Raw genomic sequence first — 20,137 nt, forward strand, 5'->3', positions numbered from 1 at the left:
GTTGGATCGGATCATCGGTGAACGGATGCGTCAGAAAAAGAATCATTTAGGCCATCTAATATTGTGATTTGTTACGCATCCCGCGTTCAAAAAGAAAAATCGCGGTAAGGCTTATCACGCCACAGATCAAACTGTGAGAACGGATACTACTTTTCATACGTTCTTCCGCCATTTTGTTGTTTCCGTTCTGTAAAAATTTATCTGTGTTGATCTAGCACATTCCAAAAGAGGCAACGGTAAAACAGTTTCTGGGTAGGAGCATGTTTTTGAATTTTTTGATAAAATACCCCATGCAGAATGTAGCATTGTCAAAATGTTAACGTAAAATTGACTTATTGTTCGCGAAATATGTTGGAAATCGTATGTAAAATATCATTTTTCTTGTCTATGCTTGTAGCTTATGCATACGTTACATCGACGAGTAAAGTAATTCTAATCGTATTCGTGTACAGCTTGTGTGTTTTCAGTTACTATTATTTTAACGTAATTCAAAGTGCTATAGACGAATTTTTCAAGTATTTCAATTTTAACGAAAAGTTCAACGCGAATATTAATTCGTCACAAGTTTCTATACCTTACGTTAACCCTGTGGAGTCAGCTTCTTATCATAATATCAAGTATCCATCTTTAAGACAAATGTCGAACTATAGATTTGATAAATCAACGCTTCGGCATTTATCAAAGGTGCCGAGGATGAATTCAGCGCCAGCTGTAAGGATAGCTCCACCAGAACCTATAAGGTATGTTGAATAAATAAAATGTGTTTCGTAGATAATAAATATTCGTTTGTAGTAAAGTACCAATTGCGTTTTGTGTTGCAGCTTTAACTGTGTGAATGATCAGTACATCAGTAATAATGACAGATATACTAGTGAAGACATTAATAAAAATGACAAATATTTGCAAGTTCTGAGAGAAATTTCTCGGAAACGAAACTATCAGGTAATATTGATAAATCAATACGACGAGTGTGATGATGCAACATAATATCGAGATGTTATTTTCATATTTTCAGGAAGAAACTGATCGGATTGATAGTACTCCTAAGAAATCGCGTAGAAACATGACATCGCACTCTAAACGGTCGCACGATGATAGTTCTTATGATAATTTGGACACTAGTCGGAAGAAAAGATGTAGTGATTCTGATAGAAGTGTCGCTAAAATACTCTCTTACACCTCTAGCTTGATGCACGTCGTAGCTCCCAATCTTACGTGGAATAATATTTCGAAGAAAAGAAAATCATCGAGTAAGTTTACCCACAGTATTCTTAAAATGATTGAATTCTCGATCTTATATCTTAACTTTTTATTCGTTTTCAGAAATCGAAAAGTCTAAAAATGAATCTCCCGAAAAGGTTGAAAAAGTAAGAAAGATCAATCACGATGAAATCACCGAAGATGTTGAAAACTATCGTGACGAACAAATAGCAAATGTACGTAAATCTCTTATTCTATTATCGTGTTTTACGAGTTTTCTTCATCTAATTTTTGAATTTTGTTTCAGAATTGTACTTATGTTAAACAACAAGTCGTTCCTGTTGAAGTTCACGAAAATTTCGAATCTCCGATCACGAACGGCGACGAATGCGATAGTCGTTCTTTGTACGAACCTCCTATACCTGACGATGATGACGGCGAATATGTCAAAGTTGCCAGTGGGAAAATATTGAATCGAACTAATTGCATGTATAGGAAGAAATTAAACAGCAATAGAATAGATCCTCAATCTGTTATTACACTCGAACCGGAATTAGTTAATGGTAATTTCAACGACGACGATGAAACGATGAAGCAAAATTTGGTTAGGAATTTAATCGACGATATCGAACGGAAAGGTGAGTTGTGCTTATCTATGCTCGTGCTTGTCGTAAAATTTATACTAACGAAGGCCATTTATCGTACAATTGAGTTAGTTTCCTCGTTAAATTTAACGGGTCACTTATGCGATTAAATTTTAATTTCAGGTGAAAAAGACGAAAGTGTAATATTTTACGAGAAAAGTATAGTCGAAGAAATCGCAAACAATCAAAACAAAATCGAACCAGCTAAACCCCAAGTAATACCGAGTAATCCAACATCGTTCAATCCGCTGTTACCGCAACCTACTCCCGTCGCCGATTCCGAAAAGAAATTGACTTTTGGTGGTAGTCTTACACCGGGACCTTCAACGCAGTCTTCTTTAATGCCCAAACAGCTCGAACTTCCTGCCGGTATCACTTTCGGAAACACTGCTCTAAACACTCCACCTAAACCGGACAGCAATCCGAAGCCTGATTCTTCAGCAGTATTCAACTCCAGCGTATTGAACCAGTCTGCATTTAACGTTAATCCAGTCGGTTCGTCGACGTTCAATTCGAGTCCGAATTCTAATTCGTTGGTATTCGGAAGTAGCAACGTTCAAGGTGGCGTAGATACGGTCGATTCTACCCCTAAATCGGATCCTTCTAAGCCAGAGGAGAAAAAAGAAGCTGCGGTGACGACTCAAGCTAGCATCGCCACCAACCCGATATCATTCACGTCTCAAGCGAGCAGCAACTCTAACCCAATCTCGTTCACGTCTCAAACGAGCAGTAACCCTAATCCAATCTCGTTCACGTCTCAAACGAGCAGTAACACGAACCCAATCTCGTTCACGTCACCAGCTGTTACATCGGTGGAAACGTCAACAGTAGCGAGTAGTCCGAAAGGTGGATTTTTGTTCCCTTGTGTGACGAGCACTGCTCCTAGTAACATGATGGCGAATTCGACCTCGATTGTGAACTCTGCGTCGTTCAATGTTTCTCTACCGTCCTCGCAGCAGAATGCTTCGACCAATTCTGTAAATACCACTTCTTCGGTAACTCCTGTCATGAGTTTTGGAACTGCTGCGAGTTCACCGTTCAGTTTAGGAGCGAATAACAATATAGCTACTAAAACTCAAAGCACCTCTAGCGCTACACCGCAGTTTATTGGATTCGGTGCGAGTAATAATGCCGTTCAACCTGCTGAAAATGTGCAGAAAAATCCTCTAGCTGGTATAACCATGTTCGGAAACACCCCAATCGCAACTACGCCAAAGTCTACGAGTACTTCTAACGCCGCTTTTACGTCTGCTAATTCTGTGCCGTCGTTTACTAACACCACCCCGAGCAGCGGCGGATTCCAATTTGGGCAGTGTTCTACTCCTAGCTCCGGTGCCAGTACCGGATTCTCTTTCGGAGCATCGACGAACACGGCAGCTGCGACTACGGCTCCGCCTGCTTTTGGCGCTACAACGCCTGCCTTCGGTACTGCTACGACCGCCTCGTTCAATACATCTTCGACCCTGTCGTTCGCTTCATCTACACCGCCAGCGTTCGGTGCCGGAACTGGTTTGAAATTCGACGCTAAGCCCGCTCAATCTACGCCCTCGTTTTCGAATTCTATTTTCAACGCTACTACAACGGCTAGCTCATTCGCAGCTCCATCGGTTCCTTCGTTTGGTAACTCGCAAGCTACAACATTTGGCGGAGGATTTGGTACCTCGAATACTCCATCTCAAGGAAATTCGACCTTTGGCAATACCGCTACTCCTTCTCAAGGAAATCCAACCTTTGGAAATACAGCGACTCCTTCTCAAGGAACTTCAACCTTCGGGAATACCGCAAATTCTCAACCTACCGCTTTTGGCGCTAGCTCAATGCCAACTCTATCCTTCGGAAACACATCGAACCAATCTCAGACCAATTCTTCGTTCGGAAACGCTACCACTCAGTCCAATTCCACTTTCGGTACCAGCCAACCGCCGGCATTTGGAAACGCTCAAAATACCACCTTCGGTTCCGGCGACCAGTCCTCCATATTCTCTCAAAACAAACCAGCTTTCGGATCAACCACGTCGTCGCAATTCGGTTCCGGTACAGGATTCACGTTCGGTGCAAGTTCCGCTAATACGCAACCGCCGCCGACCGCGTTCGGAACCACGCCAGCTTCTTCGACTCCGTTCGGAAACGCCGGAGCAGCGCAACCGTCCACCTTCAACGCTACACCTTCGTTCAATTTCAGCACCGGAAATTCATCATCGTTCAGCAGCGGTAACGTTTTCGGAGCAGCTGCCCCGAAACCGGCCGAAAACGCTTTCGCATTCGGCAGCAGTAACGTCGCCAGTGCCCCTGCGGCTTTCACATTTGGAACTGCGCCTCAAGCAGCTCCGCAAAGTCAACCTTTCACGTTCGCCGGTGCTGGTTCAGGTACAGGTGAGTACAAAATCATCTTACGAACTCGTAATCGAAGAATATCGAGCTAATTAGTGTTTTTTTTCTCATTTCAGCTTCCGCCGGAGGTTTTAGTATTGGAGCTGGAGGAAGTTCGCGACCCCGCACCTCTCGTAATCGAAGAAAAACATGATTTTAGTGAGCTTAGTAAATTTTAAATTTCTGAGAAATCAAACTCCGCTAAGAAGCTTTGAGAATTTACCATATCAAAAAAACAGACGTCCGTTAAAAACGTCCTTTGGTGCTGATGAAAAAAAAAATGTCACTTCCTGTGTTTTGAGTATCATGTGCGATTGTTTACTTGTGTGAATTTTTATTCTAAGATGCCGAATTTTTTTAAAAGAAAAATCATTCATCTTCATAGAAGCAAATCTTTGATTTTATTATTTTTACTTTTAGTAGCAAATTTTTTCCAACATCAGCTCGGCTCTCTGTTCTATTTTTACTTGATGTTGTATATTTTTCGATTGTGAACAATGTACCGTGTGTGTATGTATCGTACTTGTGTATATTTTGTCGAACCTGCAAAATTGTATCATTTGGATCTCATTTTAGTGAAATTTTTTCTCATTTTGAGTTTTTTATAAAAATTTATTTCAACGCGATTACGGTTCGGTCTTTTTGTCTTATGCGACTGTACGTGTTTAAAAACTCAAATATAACCAAAATTTTATACTTTTTACTTGTTATATTAAATTTCGTTTTTAATTCGAAACTTTGTTTTAGTAAGATGTTACGTCTACGTTATTTATTTTATTCGAAATAACGTGGACGTTGAAACGTGTTTTTTTTTGTATGTACCTTGTAGTATGGTATCTGCTTGACAGATTATTATTTCCTTGTATTTTCTGTAATGTTGTATTCAAACTTTTCTTTTCTATACTTATTATTAGTCTCTATATTTCATTGTTCATGTTATGTAATATTTCTAAATATACGAGTAGAAGGGAGGTACGTAGTACATCCTGTGTAAACCTCGTCTTCTACTAAAACTTGAATTGTGTTTGTTGTTATTTAAACGCGATCTAAATGTTCTGATTTTTTTCTCTTTTCAAAAAATCGTCTGTTCAAGCGTAATTTGCTTGATTATTCAAGCTGGTATTTTGAATCTTCGGAGTGAAATATTTAATATTAAAATTTCTTGTAAACTTGCCATTCTTTTATAAATTTTCATTGGGTTTTCTCAAGCTACTTGAACAAATTTTGAAAATTGGGTTTCAAAACTTCTGAAAATATTACAACAATTTATTACTATATTTTATCATTTCATCGAGAATTTGAAGAATTTCCAATTTCGATAATTTTTTTGTTCTGTTTGTTTTTGAAACTGGTTTTTCTATAGCTTCATTTTAGTAGCGAAGGCGCAGATCAAATTCTTTGCTCAATTATAATGAGCTTTTCAACCAATTTGGGTAAGAATAGTTTACATTCTCGAATACCAATCTTTCGTTAGAGTGAATGAAGAGAGGAGTGCTCAAAATATGATAAACCGATATTTCATATTCTCTTGAGGAGACAACTCGATATGTGAGCATATCATGGTAAGCGGGGCGAAATCCAAAATTATCAACATTTTTGTATGGTATCTAAACAGATGTGTTTTTTTTTGTGAGACTCCGATTTTTTTCCCAATAAAAATTTGCTCCAAAATGAAAAAAAAATCAAAAGAGGGTATCAGTGCAAATAGGTGATCAAAATGGTTTACTATAAAAAATAAAGTTATATTCTGTCGGGGTGGGGGAGTAGGGCAGATACTCCGAGTATGATATTATTTTGTCTTAAAATGAAGAGAGGATCTCAAAAATGTGAAAAATAAAACCTTAGAGAGAACGAGCGAAATTCAAAATTTTTAAAATTATTGTTGTGTTTGGTATCAATATGGATGTTTTTCGGAACCTCAAGTAAGTTTCTGTTACAATACCTAATATTGCACCGAAATGAAAAAGAGACCCGAGATGGCGAGGGAAAAGTCTAAATTCTCAAAGTTTTTGAATTTTGCTCCAAAAATAAAAAGTAGGTACTTTACCCAAAATATTCAACATACAGACATATTATTTTTTCATCGTCAGTCTCTTTTTTTTTTTTTTTTTTTTTCAGAACCGCAAAATTAGGTAAATGAAAATTGATTGGGACAAAAAAGGGAAGTTAATTCGAAATCTGAAACAGATCACAGAAAGTTCTTCAGACTCAGAGGTTATTTATTTTGTATTTCCAAGTGAAAATTTGTGTATCGTGGATTAGTTTTATAATAGTTACAATTGTTATACAAATATAAAAATAAAAATAAAAAATTTGGCCAAAGTATAACTAAATTTTACATTTAAAAAAAAACCAAAGCAAACAAAATGCACATTTTTGAAACTTGAAACCATTTTTTCGAAAATTTCGAATTATTAGAAAATAATTCCCAATTTTTATTTTCAAATTTTTTATCCAGTTCATTTACTTACTTATTCTATTCTTCATTTTGAAATTTTGATATCAACTGCAGAATTTTCGCAACTTATTCAGTTTTTGATTTTGATTTTGTTATTAAAGTTTTCAATATCATTCAATGATTTCAATTTCACGTTTAGATTTTTCATTTCAATTTTTAATTACCAATTATCAATTTTATTATCATTTTTCTTCGATTTCATCTTTAGTAGCCTTTTTTTAATTGAAGTTTTCGAGTTAGTTTCAGGTTTTCAATTACATGTTCAAATTTTTATTTTTTCCCCCAATTTTCAATTATTTTTGATCACCATAATTTTCAATTTTACTTAGAATTTTTGGTTTAATTTTCAGTTTAGTTTAGAAACTCATCAAAAATAGTTTCAAATTTCAAACATTAGGTAAAAATAAAAAAAATAAAAAAATAAAAAAATTGTACAGCAAATATTTTGCCTATTTTATCAAATGAAATTTTGATTTGAAAAATTTATGTCGAAAATTTAAAAAACTTGATTGTATTTTTTGTATGTTAAATTAAATTTATTCTCCCCTCCCCCGAAAAAAAAACATAAAGAAAATATATACAAAATTATTAAATTTTGAATAATTCGTCTTTTTTTTTTTTTTTTTTTTTAATTAAAGAAGGCTATTGAAACAACGTTTTTGTTGAAAAATTGAAGCTGAAAAACAATAAGTTACCTATACAAAAGTCAAACTTTGAGATTTGCAATCATACTAGTCATACTTTTGACCAAAAATCACTTATAAAAATTTCAATTTCAGTTTAGGTTGATGTTAAAATGATGTGAATTTTTAAAAATTTTGTTTTTTTATAGTAAAAATACTTTATCAAATTTGATTTTGTTTAGCCTGAAAATATGTTTGCGTTCAAGTCGAATGTAGAAATGACAATTTTTTAAATTTTGTTTTTTATAATAAAAAAAAATCAAATTTGAAATTTTTTACTTTTAAAATGCATCTTTTTCCGTAACAGTTATTCAAAAAAAGGACTTACAAAAATGCAAACTTGGTCATACAAAAGTCACAGAAAAGTCATCTTTTTTGCTAAAGTGGTTCTAAAAAAGTTTTAAACACATATTTTTTGTTTTCAATTACGTCTGTTTTTTTCTCGACTTTTCAAACAGTGTTTTAATCGTTTCGTTTTAAACGTTCGATGGGGTTTTAAACGTCCAACACTGATAGGCCCTAGGGACTGTAGAACTCCATCCTCATCCTTTAATTTAGAAAAAAATGAACGAAATCGATGATTAAATGATTGAGAAACCAATTTTTCATCAGCATATTCTGCATACGTAGGCTCAAGGCTGGACCTACACTTACTTCCATGGTTCCTTCGTTGTCTAATCTCAATCTAAAAGAAAAAGAAAACAATTATTAATTATTATATATGTAATATTGTTTTTTTTTCTATATTTGTAGGTATTCTTTTCATATTAGAGAATGAATTGTCAAATTTTTGAAAAATGCAGGATTATTTAGCTGCATTTACAGTAATGTAGCATAAGTTGCCTAACAGTCTGAATTTCAAGGCGATTTGATCCAAGTAAGGTAGTATTGACACAGCATGTACGAGTATTTGAGGAAAAAATCACACTCATTAAATACACTTTCAAATACCTTTCAAACACGCTTCAACCCCTCCCAAAAAATAACTCCCAGCGTAAAAAAAAAAACTCACGTAATAAATACCCAAAGCAGCCTATAAAAGCTGAAATTTTAAATACGCCAAAAATTACGACACTTAAACGCCATCATAACGTTAAATATATTTTCTTAATTCGGCTTGCGTCGAGAAAAGCGAATACCAAAAGACGCTTTAATTTATACCCCACTTACCGCATCAAAAGCGTAATAATAAATTGCTTCATTAAACACATACAACAACTTCACCATCTTTAACCATCTCAAAAGACTATAACAAACCATTCAACAGTTGGCCGATATTTACAACTTTTTTCAAACTTATACTATAAGAAGAAGTTGGGTATAAAGAGGACGACGCGCGAGACGAAGTCGGAGACGTTTCAAGAAAAACGTTAAACCCTTCTCGCTGTTGAGATAATCTCGACGATGAAGAAGAAACAAACCGTCGGTAAAATTGTCTAAATCCAGCGGGTAATTTTTACGTCGAGGGTAAAATTGACGGAAATTGTGTAATTTTTTTTTTATATACCTATGTTTGTTGCTTGGCGAATAATTTTTACAAATGTTTCGTCGAGTCGAGTCGGTTTCTCAAAATGTTCGGATGTGAGATTTTCAAATATAAATTGGAATTTTTATTACTGGGGGTTATTTTTAGAAAATATTAACTCTCGGTTAAAATCTCGTATTCGTATACGTATTAAAAAGACCGTGTAGTCGCCTACATGAGGTAAATTATTATGTTTCTCATCGTCATACTATACAGTTAGTTATTGTCTAAGGGATGTTTTTAGTTATCCGCGTTGCATCAGTCGAATGAATGATTACGCACAAGAATACATACTAAAACCTGTTGCTGATCCGGTCTACCTTGAACCGTATCCCAAGGCGTTTTGCACCCTCAACGTTATAACTGTTTATTGTACCAAGAGGTATGGTAGAAAATACCTGTTATAAAAATCTCATCGAAAAAAAAAAAAGGAGAGAAAAGAAACCATCCACCTTGTACGTTACATCTGTTTAGAAATGTTTTCATGTTTTTTTAATTTGTTCGACTGGGTCGAATGTGCAACATTTGTGTGAACCTGTTATGAAAAATGATTTCGGAGAAACGCATTACACAATTGTACACAAATACTTCGACCTATCGACCTATCACCCCTTCATTTTTGTGAAGCGAAATGTTAATTTAGAGGTACCGGTACTTTGTAATATTTTTTCGAATAAACAAAAGATTTAGGTACTTGATTTACTTACTTTTTTTTTCTCAATAAAAATAGGTAATCTATTTTGAAGTTAACAAGTATCGATATTTCAATAATATAGGTAGGTAGATACTAACTTGTTGTTGATCGTGTCTCTTGTGTATGAATTTCTGTTAACGAAACAATGATAATCTCTCGGGGTTTTCTAAACTGAAGGTTGTTCGCTTTGAATATTTAATTGTACATTTGATTGCTTCATTATTACCGGCTCAATTAAAATCAATTATTTTAACTTTCCGGCGCTCGTTTTACTATAAATGAAATTTCTGTTCAACTTTGCTTCTTTGGTCTCTTTTTAGCACGAATAAGTTTGATCATTTGTATCACTTACTTTATTTATCAAACTTACCTTATGTAGGTTTATTTAATTTATACCTTGATGGAGTTCGAGATTTGCCTAATGGAAGCTTTTTTTAAGCTGAAAAGAGAAAAAACTTAAACAGATTTTGAAATTATGTCTTCTAATAAGCTGATTCCAATGGTTTATAAAGATGTATGGTGGCTTCTCATGTCGCTTAGTTTAAATAAATTTTGATCGACTTGAATTACAAACAGGTATTTAGTCTGGCATATGACGATAAAATTGCATCCCCCACCTATGATCCTCTGGGACAACTCTTTTTTTAAAAAAGGGGACCAGGGGTGTTAAACTTTATTATTTTAATTAAGGTTACGGTTTACTCTAATTTTTTTGTTGAAATTTTTTGGGATTTGTTTGGTTTTTGCATTGAAAATTTCGTTTTTTGGGTACCATATGGTTTGGATGGTTTCACTCATAAAAATTTACAAATTTAACAAACACCAAATACAATTAATCTTTAAGAATCGTAAATAGGTAATTAATGAGTGATTGATCTTAAAGGTAGTTAAATTAAATCTTGTAATAAAATATCAGAAATTATTTACCTACAATGATCAAAATTGTCGATTTTCCTCGATTTTGAGTCTTGAATGTCTAAAAAATCCCAAAAAAATGAGTAAAACAAAGTAGGTAATTGAAACATTGAAAAATTGTTGGTAACCAAAATAAATTATATTGGTTTTCAGTTTTGGTTTCACTTTCCCTTCTTTCATTATGCTCTGTTATGGTTTTTGAAAAACCTATGAATTTTAGTTTTGGTTTTTGGTTACCGTTTGACAATGACTAAAATGACCAGTTTTTTGTGGTCAGGGTTAACACTCCCGAAGGGGACATCCTACAGAACTAGTGGTGGGATATTATCGATATATATCAATATGCGAGTGTGCCTATACTTATCGATATGAAAAATCCGATATCCGATATATCATAAGATTTTTGAAAACTATGCAAAATTCTGTAAATGAATTGTGCGAGGTGTTTTTTTGCTCTTTTTGAGTATTTCCAGACTCTTTTAGGGTAAAATACTGATTATTACAGCTATTATAATGGTAGCCATGGGCCATATCTGTTGGATTGTGAAATGTTGACATTTCATAATCATTATGTCTTATGTCTTTCAACTTTCAAGTTTAAAGCGCTGAATAGGTAGCTAGATACTGAAAAAGCAAAGAATAAGGAATAGAAACAGCTTAGAGTTGATTTAGTTTATCTTTTCATGAAAAATAAAAATCAGCTGTTTTATGGTCTTTTTATGAATGTCAAATACTTCCAATATGTGTCGATAGGAGACCTTAGATATTTTGATGATATCGATATCCCAAAATATTGATATTATCCCATCACTACCTATACAGAACTTTAAAAAACCGGATTTCTGTTGAAATTTTTCCAGTTGTTCTTGATCCAACGCTTTGAATTTGTGGTTGATTGCTGTGATGAGATAGTTGGAATCAGAAAAGACTTTAAGCTTTTCGATGTCACTTTTGAGAGCGAGCTCCATTGCTTTTATTAACCCTTTGGAGGTTCTCTAGGTTTTCGGGTTAGAAAATTGAAGTGCCTTAATGAGTGTGATAGGGTACCTCGCCCAATTGGCCAAACCACAAAAAAGTCGAGCTTTTGATGAAAAGTTTTATAGGAAAATGAAAGTTTCCAAAAAACACAAATGTGACATTTCCTAAAAAAAAATTGAATGTATGCAGAATTTTTTTTGAAAAAATGAACCAAAAACATGTGTCAAAAACATTGAACAAAAGCACTCTTTCAAGAAATGAAATAAAAATTGAATTGGAAAAAAATAAAAATACAAGGTTGAAAAAAAGTCATCTGGCAGTTCACAAATTCAGCGAGAATCAAATCTTGTTGGCAAAAATGCCTTTGTTTAAAGCATGAAGAGAAGAAAAATCTATGCCGCTAAGAGAGGATTTTTTATCAAGTCATAAAATCTTTTCGGAAATCGAGCCGAAATATGGGACAAAATTTAGCAAAATTGCGAGCTTTCTGGCAGGGGGTAACTAATTATGAAAACATTTTCGCCTTTATTCACGAGATGTAGCATAGAATTTTCTTTCATTTTGGGAAAAAATGAGTATTTTATCACTTATTGGAGTATAGGAATATGAAGATGAAGATGAAGAGAAATAGTGAACAAAAACACAAATCCAGAGCGTAAACGAAATGAAAGACTGAACTCGTAGATGAATTTGGATTTTTATTTACTATTTTTACTATTTCTCTTCATCTTCATCTTCATATTCCTATACTCCAATAAGTGATAAAATACTCATTTTTTCCCAAAATGAAAGAAAATTCTATGCAACATCTCGTGAATAAAGGCGAAAATGTTTTCATAATTAGTTACCCCCTGCCAGAAAGCTCGCAATTTTGCTAAATTTTGTCCCATATTTCGGCTCGATTTCCGAAAAGATTTTATGACTTGATAAAAAATCCTCTCTTAGCGGCATAGATTTTTCTTCTCTTCATGCTTTAAACAAAGGCATTTTTGCCAACAAGATTTGATTCTCGCTGAATTTGTGAACTGCCAGATGACTTTTTTTCAACCTTGTATTTTTATTTTTTTCCAATTCAATTTTTATTTCATTTCTTGAAAGAGTGCTTTTGTTCAATGTTTTTGACACATGTTTTTGGTTCATTTTTTCAAAAAAAATTCTGCATACATTCAATTTTTTTTTAGGAAATGTCACATTTGTGTTTTTTGGAAACTTTCATTTTCCTATAAAACTTTTCATCAAAAGCTCGACTTTTTTGTGGTTTGGCCAATTGGGCGAGGTACCCTATCACACTCATTAAGGCACTTCAATTTTCTAACACGAAAACCTAGAGAACCTTCAAAGGGTTAATGCAATGATCTCTGCTATATGTTGGTTGGGTCACCCTTCCTGAAATATTGAAATCTCCACTGGATGTCCAACTGATTCCAAAACCAGCAATTGCCTCGTTGGTGCCATTTTGAGAACAAGCACCATCTACTGGTACCCAAGTAAATCCTTTCTTACCAACGATGAGCTTATGGAGGTCCTATTTGGTTTTTTGAGCTTCTTCTGATGTTATTATAGACACTGGACCTGCGTATAAGACAACCAACTGGCAGCCATCTTGGCAAAATATCCTGTGTAACGCCAATTTATCCCGCTGGGTGATCTTGGCAGCGCTGTACTTCAATTTTGCAGGCAACAGGGAAAAGGGAGGGTTGTGTAGTCCGCGAGGTACTCCTGACTGCGCGCGCAGCCAGGAGTTCCTTCCAGACTACACAACCCTCCCTTTTCCCTGTTGCCTGCAAAATTGAAGTACAGCGCTGCCAAGATCACCCAGCGGGATAAATTTGCGTTACACAAGTTTTCTTTACCTTTTCCGTTCCCCTCGGCCTGCAGTTGGTTGTCTTATATGCAGGTCCGGCGTCTATAGATGTTATCAATGGAACGTTGTTGGCTCGTTGCTCTTTTCGAAGTCTTCTTAACTCGACTTTGGAATGGAATTTTTTGAAAAACAGAAATTTCTATAAAATTGTGGAGGCTCCAACATGGATTGAAACTGCCTGAAAAATAGGGTGTAAACTTAATTTCATCTTTCTACCTTAAACAGAGACGGAATGGTAATTTTTCATATTCACAAAGAAGTATGAAATTGATTGACAAAAATAGGTTTCTGACAGACACACACAGATTTTGAAAAAAATAATGAGTCCATACCTTAAGTATTGACCATGAAAGGTGCAAAAAATAGCTGGAAGCTCCAAAATGACCTTGAAACCACGTGCAGTTGACTTTATAGCATATTATTGAAATCAGTTTGCAGAGTGAATTTCAACTTTCTAGTTCCATTTGATGAAATTTTGTGGAAATTTGAAATTTCAAAAATCTACTGGAGACTCCATGAATTTTCAAAAAGTCTTTGGAGGCTCCAAAATGTCTTAAACCCTCCTACAGTCGACTTTATAGTGGGTTGAAATCGAAGTGCAGAGTAAATTTTGAATTTCCAGCTCTGTTCAGTAAAATTTTATGGAAATTTCCAGCATTAAAATATCTGCTGGAGGCTCCAGTAATTTGCAAAAAGTCACTGGAAGATCCAAAACACTTGAAAATCTACCTGCAGTCGACTTCATGGCGTATTGAAATTAGTTTACAGAATGAATTTCGGCTTTCCAACTGCATTATTGTTGAAATTCAAGTTTTAAAAATCTACTGGAGGCTCCAAAATGACTTATACTCGCCGGTAGTTGACTTAATAACGTGTTTAAGTTGGATAGCAGCGTGAATTTCGAATTTCCAACTTCATTTGATGAGAATTTGTGGAAATTTCAAGTTTCAAAAATCTGCTGGAGGCTCCAGAACTGTTCAAAATGGTTTGAAACAGTTTCCAATCGATTTGGCAGCTCGAAAATATGGTGTATCACGAATTTCAGCTGTCTAGGTCAATTTGGTAAAATTTTGATGTTTTTCCCTTATTTATGGCTTTTTGATTTTCTAAAATTCACCAAAAATCGAAAAATGCACTTTAGCCCTTGAAATTTTGACTGATGATGAATTTTTGCATTCTTTTTCGATCTAGCTTTGTCCAGTTCAAAAAATTTTGTGCGAGTTCTATGCTGAAAAGTAAAATCTGCGATTTTGGCTCACCAGTCAATCAAAATGGCCGCTATTTTGTTAGTAGGGCCAACTTTTTCCTGGCAAGTTTGCTTTAAAATGTTCTTTAAAATGGCCCCTTTAAGAAAAAAGTTGTCCCAGAGGATCAGAGAAAGGGTCAATTATTCCTATTTCATGTGCCGGACTACTTAGTTGGTTTTCTGTTTTCTACCTTCCAAATTTATGGATCAATCGAAGGCTCCAAAAAATTGAGACAACTATACTTACCAGTTCATTTTTTGAGAACTCAAAACAATGACTCAAAATTAAATTTCGCAGATTTCTATCTCAATTGATTGGATTTTTTGAAGGGGCGTAGGGGACCAAATCTTGATTATAAAAATATTGGTCAAAATGTAAAATGGTCAGCACCATTTGAAACATCGGAAGTGAAATTTTTCATGATTTTTTGATTTTTCTAAATTCAATCCAAAAATTTTTCTGTCATCAAACAAATAAAATTTTTTTTTCAAAAATTGCCAAAATTAGAAACTGTTAAAATGAAACATTTTCAAATAGGTTAGAAAAGCTTTAAAATTTGATGAAGTTTTTAACCAAGGTATAATAAGGGACCCTACTTGTAAAATTTGATTCTAAAATTTACATTTAGACGTCATAAAAAACCCCTAAAAATTTATACCTATAATTTTTTTTTCATACCTGGGGTAATATTTCGAAACGATGAAGCACGAAATGAAAATTTACCTAGGTAGGTACTCAAAACGTAGCTTTGGGTGTTAATAATGTTAATATAGGTTAATTTGATTTTTTAATTCATCGATAAATCTAATAGAGTTGCAAAATTTACAACGATGAAATTCCTCAAGTCGACTTTTGTAAAATATTAATTCTTATTTATGGATAAAATAACATAATTATTTCAGCATCGCCAACATTTGCAGGGGCTAAAAATGAGCGCACATTTGAAATAAATTTAACCTTATCCGGTGAAGAGTTTCGCCGCCGTTGAAATGCTAATTTTCATTATCGCTCGTTTCGGGGGTTCGATTTTACTACCTACAGAAAACGTTACCACCGTCGCGTTATTCTCGTTTTACGCCATTTTGCGGTCTCATGCGAAAACACAGTTAATATTTAAAACGAATACGAAGAAAGAACGAGGCGAAAATTCATGTTAGTAAAATCAAGTCGTAAAAATTTCGCGCAAATTTTAGCACTTGTTCGTCCCTCTCTCACTCGACGTGTATTATAATGCAATTTGTTTGAGGTGAAATGCAATTATCGTGCAATTATGTTCTTGTGAGGTTGTGACTAGCGACCTACGAGTACGTAGACGTAGGGTACCTACTTGTAATGTTGATAGATATACCTATATACTTAAGTAGGTATGAATTTGAATTTGAAAAGAGTCTTTGAATAATTTGTTCTTTTTGAAGAGTATCTACCTACTTATTTTTAGGTGAAAATGTGTTTTTAAAAGACAGCTACCTATTCACAAGTGGAAAAGATTTTCGAAACACTAGAAAATTCCAACATCTCAAACGGGCTCCTGAATTTATCAACTTGAAAACGCAGCCTTCCATCTAGGCTATATCAAATTTTGAAATTTTTGGAGGACTTTTGAAATTTTCGAATATTATTTGTCATAGATTACTGAAGAAAAAAAAAGGTCCCGAAGTATTCGTAGTAACGTAAAAATTAACAACACTGCAAAAACTAACATTTTGGATTTCTGATTAATAAGTTGCCTATCCTTGGAGTTGAAGGGGCAAAGCGAATTGAAACGAACTCATGTTCCATTAAAATGAATTTTCATTGATATTATTAGTAGATTTTGGATTAAGCTAGTTTAGTGTGAGTGGTTTTGAAATGAAAACTTCCAAGAAAGAATTTTTCTTTGCATTGGTGTTGAAAAAAAACTGCCCAAGACAAAAATAACACATTTTCGAAAATTGAAGAAACGCAAAGGTGGTTTTTTTCAATACGGAAGTCACTCATTGGCTAAATAGCTTACAATAAAAATCTCAGGTCTTTAGTTGAGATATTAGAGCTCTTGAAAATTTTAAAATTTAGAGGAAATGTTATTTTTTCTCTTTAGTTACACCGATTGTAATTTCTTTCTAGCGTTTTAAAGCCGCTTTCAAGTTGCAACTCAAAATAGGAAAGTAATTAAAAAAAGATATTGTTTAAAAATGTAAGAAAAATCATTTCTTATATTGTTATTTCAATTTTCTTGAAATTTTGAGGTTTTGAGGTCCATTTTGACAAAAAGTTTGATTTGAGCAACTTCGAGTATAACCTCATAATTTCTTGTCATATTTGTATTTTAATTTTCTTAACATTCTGATGCTACCTTGCGATAAATGCAATCACAAAATGGTCGGAATTTTTTACATGCTTCGTTTATACATAAATTTCAATTTTTTCCGCATTTTGAAATCTTTTTACGATAAAAATATCCAAAATTTAAATTTATTTCGAAAAATTCGAAAAAAGTTTAATTGAGCAGCTCCAATTTTGTGAATCTCTTTTTCTAGTCATATAGGTACCTATACCTACTTCAAGTTTCACAGCAGAATGTCCTTCAATTCAAGGTGAACCCCTCTTGCATTTTATTCAATTTTTAAAAACGCAGTGGTCTCAATGGGAACTCAATTAGTTCAAATGAACACAACGAAAATTTCAGATCTCTAACCCATTTGTAGAATATTCAAGATCAAGGTTTTGAAATTTTGAAAAAGATTCTATTTTTTAATAAGTAAGTACTGGTACTTTTTTATTTCATTTTTTTTTTCAATTTTTTAAAATATTTGGGTCAAAAATGTACGAAAATTGCCCTCAAACCTTCCAACACGTAAAAAGGGCCCATAAATTTAAAAAAAACTGCACATCTCTAATTGTTTTATATTTTAGTGTATGATTCTCATATTTTTCAAACCACATTGATGCAGTCATTTCTTTATTTTTTTAGTTTTATTGGGCCCTTCTACTTGTCTGAGGGTTGAAAGGATGGTTTTTATCCACTTTTAATGCAATTATGGCTTGAGAAATGAAAAAAAAGAAGAAAAAAATGAAAAGCACATGAAAAATGATTTATTATAAGCAGGCATTAAAAATTTTGAAACATCCCTCGTGAGAATTGAAGGTGTTAGATTTTTGGACACGTTTATTTTGAAATCTATTTGGCCACCATTGAGATCCCCTTCCTTATCTATTCATCAAAATGAAAGCTGAAAAAAAAACATGAGAAATTTCTTAAACGAAATAAGCAAACAAGAGGATGAGAGGTGGGTTTTTTGGTAAAAATTTGAGTAATAAAAAAATCACAAAATTTTTATTTTTCATATAAGAGTTACACATCCTTCTGTAAAATTTTGAAACCCATTTCTCATATATACCGCCAAAAATGATGATTGGGAATGAGAGGGAGGAGGGGGGGTAGACTGGCAAGATTTAAAAAAATTCAACTGCTCAGCTGCATTTTTATGACTATTTTATTTTTATTTTTCTGGCATTATTTCAAGCCCCATTTTGGATGTGAATGATAATCAAAATCAAAAAGAGTACGTTTCTAAGGTTTTTTTTGTTGGGGGGGGGGGTACTTGGAATTTTATATTTTCAGCGGATTTTGTAGTTTTCAATTTCATTTCTTGAGAAAGTCTTCAAGTTACCTATAAAAAAGTGATCAATTTAAGAAGAAAACCCAACAATTTAGATGATCAAAATAGGAACCTGACAAACAATACTCCTTAAACCTAGGTATTGGGTGGGTGGGGGAGAGGGTTTAGGAGAGTCAGATAAAGAAACTATGTTGATATTCGGACTTATTGGCCCCCTTAAAACCCATAACAAACGATATATTACACGGCATTATCATTTTTCTTGACCTTTTGGACCAAATCGGGGTGTTTGTGGCAGGGGTTGGAATGGTCTCACATCACAAAACCAAGTTGATATTCGAACTCAGCACCTCTAAATACCCTATAACGATATCAGTTTGAGTTCTACTCAAAATTCCCTCCTCACCCCTTTTTGAAATTAGGGCTAATTATTCCTTTTTTAAAAATGAAATACTACCTCGATTTAATGCAGATTAGGGTGGATACAAAGGCCGAGTAAAGTTCATTTTAACCTATTTAATTATTTATCGAGATTTTGGGCAATTTTCAGATTGCATTTTTTTTCAATAAGCGATTGTCCCCCCCCCCATGACCTTTCAGGGAAAAAGTTCAAAGGAGAGAAATGTTTCTCTTTTGATGCTCTGCAGCGGTTTTTGGGTAGTTTTTTCGAATTTATCATTGCAAAAGGAGTTACAACTGGGAAAATTTACCCCAATCTGTGCAGAGGGAGGGTTGCAATTTTTTCACTCCAACATAACAAACGTTCGAAGTATTTTGCAAAATAATAACCCCTAAAAATCTTTTGGGTCAATTTTATAAATTTTTTAGTGTTATTGAAAATTTTCAAAAATGACTTTTTTCTAAACCCCTTAATTCCCCTCTTTGAGACCTCAGAAAAAAATTGGTAATTAAAAAAATCTTCTTTCTTCAGTTCTCTATAATTTTTTGTTTGAATATTTTTTACAAATGTGCGTTATTTAAAAAGTTACAATCGAAAAATCAAAATGTTGACCGCTTTGAAGCCCCCCCCCCCCGGAACAAGATATGCACGGATTTTAGGGAAGTTCGGGATTATTGAAAATACATACCTACCTATGTACTTTGCTATTCATATACAAAATTTCCCCTTCCCTTAATTTTTTTTGGTTTTGCTAAAAGCCTGTATTAACTGAACAACTATCATTTTTACCACAGGATACTCACTCTAGGCCACATAGCTGAAAAAAACTTCGATTTAAATGTGTCCAAGTTAGGGCTTGGAAAAATAGAATTTTTTCGTAATCGATCAAAATAGGTATGTACTTCGTAATCGATTATAATCAATTAAAATCGAATTGTAAGTTGTAAAAAAATTGAAATAGGACCTCCAAAAAACGGTACATTTCGAGATGTATTTGTGTTTACAAATCTGAAAAATTGAATTGTAAAAATAGGCAAAAATTCAAAATATAGATTCTTATTCGTTTTTTCCTTTTTTTTTTTTTGAGGAAAGTGACAAAGTAGGTAAATTTTAATCGGTTAGTGATATTTTTAATCGATGATCAAAATGCCACCGCTTAATCGATTATAATCGAGCAAATTATCAAATCAAACCAGTCGTTGAAATATTTACCTATATGTTTAAAATAATACCTAAGCATCATCTTTAGGTACACGTACACCTATTTAATTTTAAAAATAAATATCCTTCGACGTACTATTTTTTGAATAAAATTAATCCCAGATCAGGCCATGAATATCCAGGAAGAGAAGAGCAAGTACAAAGCAGAGAAAAATGAAAAGAAAAGGAGAAAAAGACAGAGAAGAAAAAAAAAGAAAGCGAAAAAAAAGAGCACATACATACATATATACACGTACTGGGCAAATTGAATCTGCAAGACGTGCAAAATGTTTAGCGTCGCTCGAGAATAGGTTGGAAGGGGTTAATTTTTACATTCTCGATGTCCCCTGCCAATCAGAT

At 33.8% G+C, this 20,137-nt stretch overlaps 1 protein-coding gene across 1 annotated transcript; it reads left to right on the plus strand.

Moving 5' to 3' along the window:
• Positions 1 to 229: 229 nt before the first annotated feature.
• LOC135845320 (nuclear pore complex protein DDB_G0274915-like) lies at positions 230 to 5,233 on the plus strand. The gene is made up of 7 exons (XM_065363805.1): positions 230 to 740; positions 822 to 942; positions 1,016 to 1,250; positions 1,324 to 1,436; positions 1,508 to 1,838; positions 1,968 to 4,217; positions 4,292 to 5,233. The coding sequence occupies exons 1-7, from the start codon at positions 349 to 351 to the stop codon at positions 4,366 to 4,368; spliced, it is 3,519 nt and encodes a 1,172-aa protein (XP_065219877.1). The 5' UTR covers positions 230 to 348; the 3' UTR covers positions 4,369 to 5,233.
• The last annotated feature ends 14,904 nt before the right edge of the window (positions 5,234 to 20,137 follow it).

Source organism: Planococcus citri, chromosome 4 (assembly GCF_950023065.1).
Source record: "Planococcus citri chromosome 4, ihPlaCitr1.1, whole genome shotgun sequence".
Lineage (NCBI taxonomy): Eukaryota > Metazoa > Arthropoda > Insecta > Hemiptera > Pseudococcidae > Planococcus > Planococcus citri.

Bases quoted from the DNA above. Each gene is read 5' to 3' on its own strand.
- LOC135845320 (XM_065363805.1), top strand. From the start codon at position 349: ATGTTGGAAATCGTATGTAAAATATCATTTTTCTTGTCTATGCTTGTA. The intron at 943-1,015 runs GTAATATTGATA...TCATATTTTCAG, and splicing joins CTCGGAAACGAAACTATCAG to GAAGAAACTGATCGGATTGA. The intron at 1,839-1,967 runs GTGAGTTGTGCT...TTTTAATTTCAG, and splicing joins CGACGATATCGAACGGAAAG to GTGAAAAAGACGAAAGTGTA.